Genomic DNA, 14,031 nt, shown 5'->3' on the forward strand with positions numbered 1-14,031 from the left:
ATCAGCCTTCGATTTCATTTCTTCGCTTTTATAGAGCTTTTCCTTTTACCTAATGTCGGCTACCCACAACTATTGTTGTCCAATCCTGACCCAATGTACTCCATACTGAGGGGTATGCCACATACCCATACCCATGACCAACCTGTAAGGTGTTCCCTAGTGAACTGAATTACTGGGAACATCAATAGAAAAATGATTGTGTACTCTAATTTGGTAGATAAATATATTACAACATTGTTTAGTTGTCTATACTCTGACTTTGCATTCAAATAGGGGTCAAAATGCTTGGTGTCCAACCAGATATCCACAGAGAATAGTCAATATTAGTTTACCATTTTCTAGTGCATATTTCTAAACCAATTGCATCTCTGGTAACTCTGAAATTACTTGAATCAGTATTGCTATGAGATCCCCTCTCCAGTACTGCATGTTCCCTTGCCGCTCCAGTTGGTTTACTCCCAGAGACATGATTAGTACCACCAGAGCTTGAATCAATCATTCCATCCCCAACTCCTACATCATAAACAATAGTGAGAAAAATCTCTTCCATTCTATCCATGGTAGATAAAGGAGCTTCAAAGCCGTAGCCATCCTCATGGCCTTTTCACCCTACAGCCATTGCACTTTTTTTATTAAATGAAATAGTTCGTTTTCTCGCTCTTAACTCGAAAGTACTAACTAAATAGGGGCACGGAGAAATAAAGAAGTGCGGGGGAGAAGCAGCCAAGCTCATTCCCTTCCATTCCTGCTCTATAGTAGGGGTTATGTCCCCATTTCGTGGTGAGAGCAATACGCAAAGCTGCTACGAATAAAGATAGTTCCCTATCCACTGCAAAACGATACTCTGCTTCAACCACACGGTATGGCTCCCTCATTTCAAACCAAGCTGTAGACCAAGTAGGAAACAGCTAAAGGTTCCGGTCCAAAGGTAAGAAGATCCGTTGGTTGGAAATCTGTATCAACTAGGCTAGATTTTGGTACTGTGTCATGTGACTCTAAAGCCCCAACTAGGCTAGATCGAGATCTTGGTCCTTGCTAGGCTTACTCGCGTAAATAACCCCCATGTCTTAGGTGTTCTCGGGGGTAAGCGAGTCCGTACAATCGGTTGCACAACCGTCCAGTCCATATCATAATTGTCATAATCAATCATATCAGTAGGTGGCATACTTGCCTGCTCAAGTCCATCTACTATGGATGTGGGCTTGGACCAAGCCATCCCCAAACACTGAACCGGATCTTGAAAACGGGACTGAACTGAATCCGACTTCTTGGTAGCCCAGTGGCTTTTGGTCCACATCGGAAAGTGCTGAATGGATTGCTCCTTGCCCAACGACAAAAAGAAAGAAATTTAGGAGATAGGTTTAAGCATTCAGGGCTGGTCGCTCTTATGGATACCTATGAGCTAGAGTCGGGAATCGAAAAGGAGACAATGGAAGCCGTACAGATCTAGTTGGGAATGATGTTCATGCAGTGGAGAGCGTAAATGACTGGCCCTTGAGGTGCGAGTAGACTTGTCATATACAAAGGAAAGAGATAAGAGGAGGGAGGATGGTTTGATGATAGCCAAGATCTCCATCTCATTTGTCACGCTCGTATTCTTAATAGGAATCGGCAAGCAGATACAACCACTAGACCATTGCCATTCTACTAGTCTATCAAAGTATCCTACGAAGTCAGGTCCAGTAGGCGCAGGATGCGCTAAGCCATTCGATCTTCCTGATGGTGGTCCACCATAGAGCTCCTATGTATCCGTTTGTTTTCTCGCTTAACTAATTTGTATGAGGCGATACAGCTGAGATCAGACAACGGTTCGAGCACTTAGCACAATGTGCCACTTAACCGGAAGAGCACAAGACCGGGTCTACCTACCTTATGACATTTATGAAAAACAAATGTTGTATTAAGGGGTTTCTATTAGTTAGTAACAAAGACGGCAGTATCCTTGAATTCAGGGGTCAGCTATGGGAGGTATGTCTCCATGTGTGCCGAAGAAGTGTCTATCATTATACGCTGCTTATCCAATCAAAACCTTCTTCGTTTAGTTGGTAGAACCCACGCCAATATCATATTGGCTCTCTCTCTCTCTCTCGTCCAATAAGAATTTCCGAGAGTTACTTTATTCAAATTCTCTCCTTTCCAAAGCTCCACAAGGAAAAAAGAGTAATAGGACAACAATATTGCTTTCATTTATTTTGAGTTCTTTCTTTGTTGAGATGGAAATCGACGTTCTTTTGAAAAGGGCTAGGTAGTTTGCGCGCAGGCAAAACTTCTTCATGAAAGGTCAAAAATAGACTTGGATTTCATTGGTTTCTTAATGACTAGTCGTTCGTTTGAAGCCTTAAGAAACCAGCAGAGAAAGCGGCAGTTTTTTTTGAATGACCTTATTTCGAGAATCAACTAACTGACAAATCCGTAGCCCAGGTGATTCGCTGCCTCCCTCTCGCCAAAATGGGATGAATCTTCTCATGCAGCTTATTGATTTTTCAGGGTGCAGCGAAGCCAATTTCCATCAAGGCAAGGGGGTAAATAAGGGGGAAGAGGAGTTGTAACGATAGAAAAGAGAAATGACTATAAGGAACCAACAATTCTCTCTTCTTAAACAACCTATATATTCCACACTTAACCAGCATTTGATAGCTTATCCAACCCCGAGCAATCTTAGTTATTGGTGGGGGTTCGGTTCGTTAGCAGGTATTTGTTTAGTCATTCAGATAGTGACTGGCGTTTTTTTAGCTATGCATCACACACCTCATGTGGATCTAGCTTTCAACAGCGTAGAACACATTATGAGAGATGTTGAAGGGGGCTGGTTGCTCCGTTATATGCATGCTAATGGGGCAAGTATGTTTCTCATTGTGGTTCACCTTCATATTTTTCGTGGTCTATATCATGCGAGTTATATCAGTCCTAGGAATTTGTTCGGTGTCTCAGAGTTGTCATATTCCTATTAATGATTGTGACAGCTTTTATAGGATACGTACCACCTTGGGGTCAGATGAGCTTTTGGGGAGCAACAGTAATTACAAGCTTAGCTAGCGCCATACCAGTAGTAGGAGATACCATAGTGACTTGGCTTTGGGGTGGTTTCTCCGTGGACAATGCCACCTTAAATCGTTTTTTAGTCTCCATCATTTACTCCCCCTTATTTTAGTAGGCGCCAGTCTTCTTCATCTGGCCGCATTGCATCAATATGGATCAAATAATGCATTAAGTGTACATTCTGAGATGGATAACAATACTTTGATCTCATCTCATCTTCATTAATCACAACAAAGCACACTAAATAAACTACCCCCTTCTCATATCAGTAATCCTAAATCTTGATGATTTCTCACAAGAAAGCACACTAAATAAACATGAGCTTGTAGCTTTGTCTCTCACATGAACAACACCTATACAACATACTATAGAAGGGCACTTGATACAACCCGAACCGAGCACTTACAATCATATAGAAGCAATATCCATAACATCACATCAGAAAAGTCGAAACCGCCCAATCACAAAGCAAAAAATCAAACATGAGACAGCCCAATCCAATGCCAAATCATGTCAGCAACAACCAACCCAAATCCTCTACTCTCTCCCCTATGTGATACTAATTAACAGTACGATCTAGAGATGCATATGTGATACTAATTAACAGTAGGATCGATTGGAGCCATGCATCGAAGCGCGGAGCCAACGTGCAATCCCTATATCCCAAAACATAGCGAGCTGCCGCTGCTAATCGATTGGAGCCCCTACGACGAACCCTAACCGAGAGATCGAGAGGAGCTACTGTGGCGCGCGCAGGGAGGAGGAGATCGAGAGGGGGACTTACGGCGCTGGAGCGTCGGAGGAGGCGACAGGCGACCGTGCGTGGTGGCGGCGCATGGCACCGTCGATGGGGGTGAGGCGGCCGGGGACGAACCCTAACCGCGGCGGCATCGTCGTTGGGGGGAGGGGATTGTGTGAGACGAGGGGGGTGCGGGGGCACTCGCGGGCCGGTTTTCTTTAGCTATAGTAGTAGCGCTAGTTGGAGCACCATGCTACTACTAAGCCCACCAGCTGTAGCGCCTTTTCAGAACAAATGCTGCAGCTAAGTGGGCTACAAATGCTGCCCTGCGGCCCATGTAACAGTAGAGCGGCCCAAACAAACAAACGTTGCTTCTATATGTTAGTAGTAGCATGTTTTCTACACAGCGCTACTGGTAACTACTAGTAGTGTGGGTTCAAAAAAACTCGCTACTGGTAAACTTCTATCTATAAGCATTTTCCTAGTAGTGGATCCATGCCATTCTTCACAGTATACCTGACAAAGCGGGAGGTGTAGCCGCAATAGCACAGTTTTTTTATCTCTCTTGGCTTTACCTTTTTTAAAGAAATGTATGTGCGTAGTTCAAGTTTTCGACCAATTCACCAAGGAATATTTTGGTTGCTTTTGGCGGATTGCTTACTACTAGGTTGGATCGGATGTCAACCTGTGGAGGCACCATTTGTTACTATTGGACAAATTCCTTCTGTCTTTTTCTTCTTGTTCTTTGCCATAACGCCCATTCTGGGACGAGTTGGAAGAGGAATTCCAAAATATTACACGGATGAGACTCATCGCACCTGATCCTTTTCTCCTTTTGGCCATAGCCATATAATGAACAGGACTATTTCTCCTTTTGGTCATAGCCATAGAAGAAGCTTCTCCTCTGGAGCGGGGGGACCGCCTGACAATTACAAAGAAACCTTTAAAGCGTGGATTTTGTGCTCGGAATATAAAGATTTCTCTGGTTTAGAGTGCAAGATAGACTCACTTCTTTCATTTCTGGAACTTGGGGAGATCATATTCATGGTGCACACGTTCCCCCGGGACTTTCCTCTGCTCGAGATCTTGGAACTGGGGGATATCCGAAATATAATTGCTCACTCGCACAAACAGTGGAAGCAACCCAAAAAGGGAGGCTAGTATTTAATTAGTTTTTTTGGTAGGTTAGTATTGTTTCTCGAATTGGTAGGTTTCTCGAAGTAGTTTTAGTAGGTTTCTCAGGAAATCGAGATGCCGAGGCCCCTACTTACCTTATGGGTAGGTAGGGGGAAGGAAGAGTGGGTCAGCGGGCTTCCTTCACAGTGCATACCTTTCTTTCTCTTTTGAGTTTTTCTGGCGGATTCTACAAGATCCTATGTCTCTTAGTGCCCGGGTGTTGAAAGTGGTTTATTTTCCAACTACCCCTAAGTGTTGCTCTAGGAAACAAACCGTAACAGATATGGATGGGAATAAAAAATGGACGCTGAGTAAATCTGTAATACTCCTATTAGCCATGTCACTTAGGGAAACTTCTGGGCGTGGCCCGGCATTATAAGAAGACCGGTAACAAAGGAAGGAGACTATCTATTTGCTGAGACTATGGTTACTCTTAACTTGACATACAGAGTTTAGGATGTGATTGATTGGTCGGGAGGACAATAATAACAATGTAGAGAATTGGTCCAGCTACAACCCTCCAGTGGAATTAAAGCAACTCACCAAGGCCAGTTCGATAGAAAGGGAACCCTTGTGGAGAGACAGGATCCACATCTTTCGGTGGAAGAACCTCTTGATCTTACGCCCTATGTTCTTGGTAAAGTGAGCTATGTCATAGCCTATTGCTACCCGATCTACAAGTCGGTCTACTTCTGGCTCTTGCCTTGATTGGAACGGCTTTCCAGTAAGAAAGGGCCTTTACTTTCCCCCTGAGGGTAGGAAAATCATGATCGGGATAGCAGATGTAAAGCTATTGAACTTAGGTATGCTCTTTCCTTTTGTCGAAGTGGAATCGTAGAACACAATGTGATACGATGAGATAGAAAATGCAATAGAAATAGAAATAAAGATAGCAAACATGTTACCTACTCTAATCCTGAGGGTCAAAGCAAGCCCTTTAATTCCATTCTTTATTCTTACATTAAAGAATGAATCAAATCTCCCCAAGTACAATTCGAACCTACGACCAATCAGTTAACAATCGATCGCTCTACCAAACTAAGCTATTGAGGACGAACGAATTGCTTAATAAGCTGAACACCCACATAATCTCGATTTGACACAGCAACACTTTCCATAACAACAGGGATTAAAAAACAGGTGATCAGGACTCGGATCCTGGGTATCTTTCTGACGTGTGATAAGGCAAGGACAGGATTCGAACCTGCAGTCTTCAGGTCATGAGCCTGATGAGTTGACCAATTCGTCTACCCTGCTTCTTCCCCTGATCTTTCTTTCCCTCTTCAGTGAGTGACTCGGAAGAACTAATTAAATAGGGGTTTTCGATCTGCTTTCTATACTAAAATTCGAGAAATCATTTTTTGATTCAGGTTGATTCGGGCAGTTCACTATTGAATTCTCCATCCTTTCGAGTACTAAAATGCTAGAAATCTCGCCGTTGCTACTACTTCCCGAATTCCAGTTGGCAAATACAATTAGAGTTTGGAAGATCGCCAGAAGGTGTTAACTCTGAACCTGAAGAAACAGAGCAGGCAAGTTCAGAAGCAGAGAAGAGTCAGAAAAGCGGGGCAATAGCAATCATCGAAGCGGGGTAGAATGCATAAAATGCAATATGTTCCCCACGAGAGGCGAGGCACCTTAGGTGCAGACTCGCGACTGTGCTCCCAATCTGGATCTGGATATGAGATTGAATAAAGTTATGATATTGGGTCGGAGTACCAATGCATCCGTACTGACAGGCAATAGTTGAGCCGCATAAAGCAAACAGTTCGAGACTGAATATGCCCACCTTTTTGGCGTATCCATAGCTTTTAAATACTTAGGTATCCCAATTCACCATAGGAAGCTCCTAAATAAGGAATCGTGTAGAAGGCTGATTTTAAGCTAGAATGGGTCTTTCAACTGGTGCTTGATACGTGTTACTACAATGACCAAGGATCTTCACGGAGTGGAAGTAGCAATAAGTTTGAAGCTCGTTGGCTTTGTGCAGAAGCAGTGGAATGGAAAGCAATAAATTGTTTAAGAACAAGTAAATAGTTCAGCTTGAAACCAAAGTCCAGAGTTCTTCCTTCATGCTTGCTTCCGAGTCGATGTTCCTACTTTCACCTTCCTCATCGATTTAGTGAACGATTGATGTACAGCGGGAAGAACCGCAGACGATACATGACCTTAAAAGCTACCTATACGTCCGATTTTATATCCAAACAGAAGCCTCTATAGATGACCCGGAAGACAGACACAAGCAAACATCTCTGCGCAGAAAGCAACCGGGTTCAAATAGAGATTGACTATCTCCTTTTCTTGCTCGATCCTCTAGAAATCGTTTGGAAGGTAGATTTCGCGAATAACAAGTGTGATACTGACGATGTGCTCCTAAGGCGACTGCTTAGTCGACAAACCAACACTTATACGAATCGCTAGAGCTCTCGGGTAGGATCAACTAGCTTACCCAGGCACTGTTTGCTTCAGACATGGCTACAGGGAAAGCAGCAGTATCTTAGGACACACGGGTAAGCAGATCTTAGACTTAGTACACTCAACGCCAACAAGAATTCGGCCCTCCATACAAAAACACACACCCGGGGGCTCTGTTTTAAGTGCAGTGAGAAATGGGGCCATGAACAACAAGATCCATCTTTTACATATGACACGGGGTAGTGGGACCAGATGTACCTCATGTCCATAGTAGGGCGAGTCCAACACGCGCTCAAGTCTCCCACATAATCTCATATGTGAAGAGACCTTCATCTCCCCGGCGTGGCCGTCGACGATCACCCCCATACAGCTGGAGCAAGATAGGGCCGGGGTGGGTCACAAGCAAGCGTTTTCAGGTTCCAGCCCATCCTCCCCACGTTTCCCCTACAGCTCCTTCATGACCTCCTTGTCTTTCTCGAGAGCGAGAGGAGCATCTTCAGTATGACGGGGATTCAGTAGCGCTACCTTGCCTTCCATTGAGACCCCCAAAATCCCGATTTCAAAGAAAGTATCTCTCGAGTTGCTTCGATGCCTCTCTTGCTCTGGTTTCATCAGCTCATTACCTTTAAGCTAGAGTCTACCATGGCGAGGTCTTATTCTTCAACATAATCCAGCGGCCCAGGTGCGTGCGAAAGCGGAAACTCTTCCAGATCTTGTTTATTTGTATTTCCTCATTTCTGATTATGCTTTATTTGTAAATAGCCTTGATGATAGGCTTCGACCTCAACTTCTCCGTTTCTAAGATCCAATGGTGGAATCATTACTCCAAGGCAGGCAAAAACGATTAATTTCTATATCTCGTTATCGTGGAATTCGTCATCAAGATGGATCGCCCTTACACGGTCAACGAACTCATACTAATGCAAGGACTGCTCGCAAGCAAATTCGGAAATGAAAGAAGGCTACTGAAAGAACAAGAAATGGATTTTGCGCTCATCCCTTGCTAAAGAACACACGTTTTCTTGCTCCTTGGTACTTGTCTGATCAATCACACTCTTCATTAGTTCACTTGATTTTTCGTTCGATGTCTTGAACCTCTTACTAATCACATATACGTATAGTAGGCCCCCTTCGCCACTCCACGTATGCCCCATCTTGGTCTCGCTCACTTCGCCCGCCTATCATATCGGCTCGGCTCCGGCTCAAGGCCCCAGAGGGAGAGTATCATTATTGAGTTGACTAACTCCAACCTCGGTATAAAATTCTTTATCAGCAGGTTCGCTTTTCCAGAACCGAAATTTGTATGATAGATCTACGGAGGAGCCGTTTACCAATGTGGAAGTAGTAAGTTTTGACTGACCCAATACAGCACCCTTGCTACTACTATTATCCCTCTTTTTTCATGTATCGGCTCGGGGTATTGAAAAGCAAAAGTTCTATCTCCCCTGTCCATAGATTTAAGGATAGCGAGGCATACCAACATCGTGCCAACAAGAGGAACCATCCGGACTTAAAATAGCCGACCTACCCCCTGCCACTTCTTCCTCTAAGTCAAGTTGATAGACTTCTGTACGAGTTTTCAAGTGCCATCTCCAGTCTAAGCGGTTGAGTTCAGTAATTGTATCGAACAAAAGCCCCCTCCCGGGGCAGGTACGCAACTGTCTCTCTTCCAAAGTGTGATCATCTTCTCCAGTCTCCCATTTCCACCTATTTAAAATGGTCAGCCTGTGCGGCATCAATTGAATTTGAATTCTAAAATAAGGTAGACTTCGGTGAAGGAACCAATTCTCTGGTATCTGCTTCGGCCATCTCATCTGGTTTCGGCCTTCTTTGTGAGCAGCTCCTAACTCACTCGACGGGGTATGGTCGCTACCGTTGATAGGTCGATCAGAAAAGAATAAGTTCCAGGACTGAACAGAAAGAAAGTACTCTAACACTTTCTTCGCCATTCTTTTCTATCAGGAGATCTATTTTTCTAATACAAATGTAATGCTACCTCCCTACGGCGATTCATAACTAGAAGAACTCGTTGGCACAACCGGACATTATTAAAGGCCTCCGCTGTCTGATCGACTGAAAGATCTTATATTGGAGTTCTAGTATGGGTCGTCAGCCCTTTCTCCTCCTTAGTAGGTGCAAACCCTAGTTCTGTAAATGATTATAACTGCCTTGGAGCTAGATAAGCAAACCTTCTTCTGTTTGAGTATGATGGATGTTACACCCACTGCCAGATACAAGCAAAAGTTTTCCAGCTAAGCTAGGAGTCAGAACAAACTCATGAAGCTATCCTTCTTCTTGTCAAGATTCAAATGGAATTTTATCACCCCAGATTTTGGCTTTCATTTCCACTTTACACTTGAGTTAAGCAAGGCACCAGCATGGGAGAGAAGATAGCCCCTCGGCATCGCTTACTAGCCGGCCTGCTTGATTTATTTATGAGGTATCCAGATGGCACTGCACCAGCGAGGGAAAGGGAAGCTGATGAGAGGTAAGGAAATGGGGTCGATGCTAAAACTCAAACAGTTCCCCAGAGGGGGCCCCAGGTTGAAAGAGCGAGCTACATTCTTTCATAGAAGACAGAAAATAAGAGGACTGATGCTTTCTTACTTCATCTTAATATAGGGATTATAGCATTGGAATTATGGAATTCGAATGGATTGAGTATTAACATTGGCTTATCGCAGAATCTGTTTGGAAACAGAGCTCTTTTATCGCGGAATTAGACCAGCTATTAACATTGGCTTATCCATTAGTCGTGTCGGGTCTGCCCTCAGTTGAAAGCTATGAAACAAGTATGCGGTAGTTCAAAACTGGAATTGGCACAATATCGTGAAGTGGCCGCCTTCGCTCAATTTGGATCAGACCTTGATGCTGCGACTCAGGCATTACTCAATAGAGGTGCAAGGATTCCATAAATGCCCAAACAACCACAATATGAACCACTTCCAATTGAAAAACAAATTGTTGTGATTTATGCTGCTGTCAACGGCTTCTGTGATCGAATGCCACTAGACATAATTTCTCAATATGAAAAGGCCATTCTAAGTACTATTAATCAAGAATTACAAAAATCCTTCTTAGAAAAAGGTGGCTTAACTAACGAAAGAAAGATGGAACCAGATGCTTCTTTAAAAGAAAGCACTTTGCCTTACCTGTGAATTAATTAAAAAGGTTGCCCCTTACTCGCATATGTAGGAAGAAGGCTTTTCTCGCCAACTGAACCCCAATAGGCTATTTTGGACTTTTTGCGCATAATTATTAAATTTAATTTTCGTGCCATGCGTAAACCAAGCTGCTGAGAGTCTACCCCATCCACAAGGGGGAGCTGCTCCAGTAGTTCAGGATACCCCACCCAGCCCCTCAAGGGTTGACGGACCCCCTACCTATACGTATACCTGATGATTACCTATACCTAATGATTTTTCAATCGACAGCTCATTTTCTTGAATATGTGACAAGCCTTGCAAATTGTGATAATATGTATCAAATTAGTGGTCCGCATAACCCAGTATTTGAAAATTATGGAGGTGCAGGCCCAAGTACTTCGAATCATCAACAAGAAATCCAAGAAAGAACAGCGAAGGACAAACGTGACAAGGAAAGTGTTTTCTCGACTCGAGATGCTAGAAGGTGCTAAATCAATAGGTGCCAGAGCTGCTACAATTGCTTTAGCCGGAGCTGCTGTCGGTATTAGAAACGTCCTCAGTTCTTTGATTCATTCCGTGGCGCGAAATCCATTATTGGCTAAACAATCATTTGGTTATGCCATTTTGGGCTTTGCTCTCACCGAAGCTATTGCATTGTTTGCCCCAATGATGGCCTTTCTGATCTCATTCGTTTTCCGATCGCATAAAAAGTCATGAGATAAAAAAAGAAATGTGAGAATGTAGTTACAGATGTAAAAAATGTCAATACCTCATTCTCTTGTTCTTAAATCATGAATTGGATGATGTGCGTTTCATCAAGTATGAACATATTGCATTTTTTGCTATGCAATTTCAGTACCGGATCGACGTCCATTTATTTCTATGTCCTCATCCGCGTGTATGTCTGTGTTAGATAGGCTCTGGAAGGCCTTACATTATTAACAGGTGGGGCGCGTTACTTTTATTCTTTTCTTGCTGCTTACCCGCTTGTTTAGATTATTTACTTGCCCTTTCACTTTTTCTTCGGCTGTCACCAACTTTGTTCAATGCTAGTCCGTAACCCATGAATAAGGGCTCCGCTGGCTACCGGGTTCAGAGAAGTTTGTAAGCTCTTTCTCTTTTTTTGTTTTTTGCCACCTCCTGTGTCTTTCCATTTAAGGTCTTTAATTCGGCATTAGCTTCGTTAGAGAAAGCCATGCGTGAACTACAAAGCATGGGATCCTGAACACCACGAAAGAAAGCGTACTACTTTTCAATAATGTCCGACTTCAGAGTGGAGGGACATGAACTTGTTTTAGGCGTAGAAAAAGGCATGCGGTATGAAAGATTGATTGAAAAGAGGTAGGGACTAGTCTCGCTGCTAAGGGAGAAGGAGACCTCTGTCGGAGCAAGCTAAAGAGCCCACTTTATATCATCGATTTCAAGTAAGGCACTCGATCAAGCCTATACATCCGGGAATTTCGCTCCAAACCAAAGACGACTTGCTTTGCTGCATTTCTTGGGCCGGGGCTTTACTTGATTTTGGCGAAAGAAAGGCCATATGATCTACTTTCTGGTGCCGGTCCCTTCACAAAGATAGCCCCTTCTTGCTCTTATTCTTATTCTTATTCTTATTCGGTTGAATACAAGAGTTCTGAAGCTCCTTTCTTTCAAGTGAAAGTTGCCTATCTTTCTTGGTTCGGAATCCAATCCAGTTGAAAACAAACAATTGCCCGATGGCAAAGTAAGATGAAAGGCTAGGAGTGTAAACCATGTACGAGCGTGGCACAAAAAGTGAAATGTTTTGCAGCGAGTCAAGCGTAATACAATCAAAAGGAAATGGGGTCGATGCTAAAATTCAAACAGTTCCCCAGAGGGGGGCCCAGGTTGAAAGAGCGAGCTACATTCTTTCATAGAAGACGGAAAATAAGAGGACTGATGCTTTCTTACTTCATCTTAATATAGGGATTATAGCATTGGAATTATGGAATTCGAATGGATTGAGTACATCAAGATGAAGAAATTAACATAATAAGCGATATTCTCAAAAGATTCGGTCATGCGAGAAACCTCAGTGTGCATGGCACTAAAAAAGGGTACAAAGAACATGAGATGAAAGCAATGGCTGAATAGCCGGGGAAACACTAAATAAAGACAAGTGTCATCCGGACTTACTTGATTGATTGAATCGAGTGATGGAAATGCCATTGAGAGATTAGAAGGGATAGAGAAAACATCAGATAGAGGTCATGCTTCTGCTCAGTCCAAAAGAACAATCTGAGTGAGGATAAGGTGGTTTATATTAGGGTCCGAGAAAGCAACTTGACATGCCAATCCTAACAAGAATTCCACTCCTTCCGGTCATGTCAGAAACCACCTCTTGGAAAGCAGATCGAAAGCCAATCGTTTTAGAAGATGATGACCCTCTTGTGCTCCTACGTTCCTTCTAGTTGGTGGATGAAGAATAGGAGAGAGATTGCTTGAGTAGAAGATAACCCGCGAGAAGGATGTTTTGTAGCGCTTTCTCATACAAAAGGAAAAGGCGTCATTACCGAAGGAAAGATCCTAGCTTTTCATTGCTCTGTCGCGCCACCCCTCTTCTCAGAGCCGGTTCTTATGCATAGATTTTTCAGCTAAAAGATACGGTATATATATCAATGAAAGATGGCGCCTTTGGTTCTTGGCACGACTGGTACTTTTCTCATTTATTGGTCTAGTTGGAAAAATTTCCGCTCAAAGAGCAAGTTTTCTTATATATTATGCTACGCCCTTGCCCTTAACCTTCCTTTCTCTTCTATAAAAAGGCTGGATGTCAAATGTAACAGATGCTTATATTCTAAATATGACAAGAAAGAAACCTACTATTGTCGTAAACAAAAACCCAAACATTAGTAACTAACAGAGCTTTCCTATTTTAACTATTTCCCTATAAACCATGATTGATATACCAATCAAAAAAGACTTCTGAAACTAAACTAATCTATTGATTTATGCCCGTGCTTCTTCTTCTGTTTTTGTACGCAGAAGGATGTCTAGGAGGAACAGATCACTGAGGTTAAGGATGAGAAGGTGAAAAGTGAAGATAGAGAATAGATGCCATAAACAAGTGTATCAATTCAAGAGTTAAGGAATACTATTGGGAAGATTGGGATTGGGTTCATCTTTTTATTGACCATCCCTTTTCAACACATATCTTTTAGTATACGTCTTTTTTAGTTGCTTAAAGATTTCAGATATTGCTTTTTCTGTTATAGGAAGTGTTGCATTCCCCTTTAGGGTGTTTGTCAGTCGCATCACCCGATAGGGTGTGTGCCCGGAACAGAGAAGAAAAACATGTTGCTTGCTATTTGCGGTTGAAGAGCTATTTTTCCTATCGAACGGGAATTCCGAGGGATGTTTTTTGTTGTCGATTTGTAGAAATAGAAAGATAATGGAAGTGATTGAATAAGTTGGGTCATGAGAATGAAAGTTGGGTCATGTTGATACTAGATCCATGTCTTGATTATTCGACTTTTCCATTCCAATGCACAATACTAT

The 14,031-nt window shown here is 42.9% G+C and overlaps 1 protein-coding gene across 1 annotated transcript; it reads left to right on the plus strand.

The window, feature by feature from the left end:
* Positions 1-10,965: 10,965 nt before the first annotated feature.
* On the plus strand, positions 10,966-11,264 carry LOC119341579 (ATP synthase subunit 9, mitochondrial-like). Its single transcript, XM_037613453.1, has one exon. The coding sequence runs from the start codon at positions 10,990-10,992 to the stop codon at positions 11,230-11,232; it is 243 nt and encodes an 80-aa protein (XP_037469350.1). The 5' UTR covers positions 10,966-10,989; the 3' UTR covers positions 11,233-11,264.
* The last annotated feature ends 2,767 nt before the right edge of the window (positions 11,265-14,031 follow it).

The sequence above is a fragment of the Triticum dicoccoides genome, chromosome 7B (genome assembly GCF_002162155.2).
Source record: "Triticum dicoccoides isolate Atlit2015 ecotype Zavitan chromosome 7B, WEW_v2.0, whole genome shotgun sequence".
NCBI lineage: Eukaryota > Viridiplantae > Streptophyta > Magnoliopsida > Poales > Poaceae > Triticum > Triticum dicoccoides.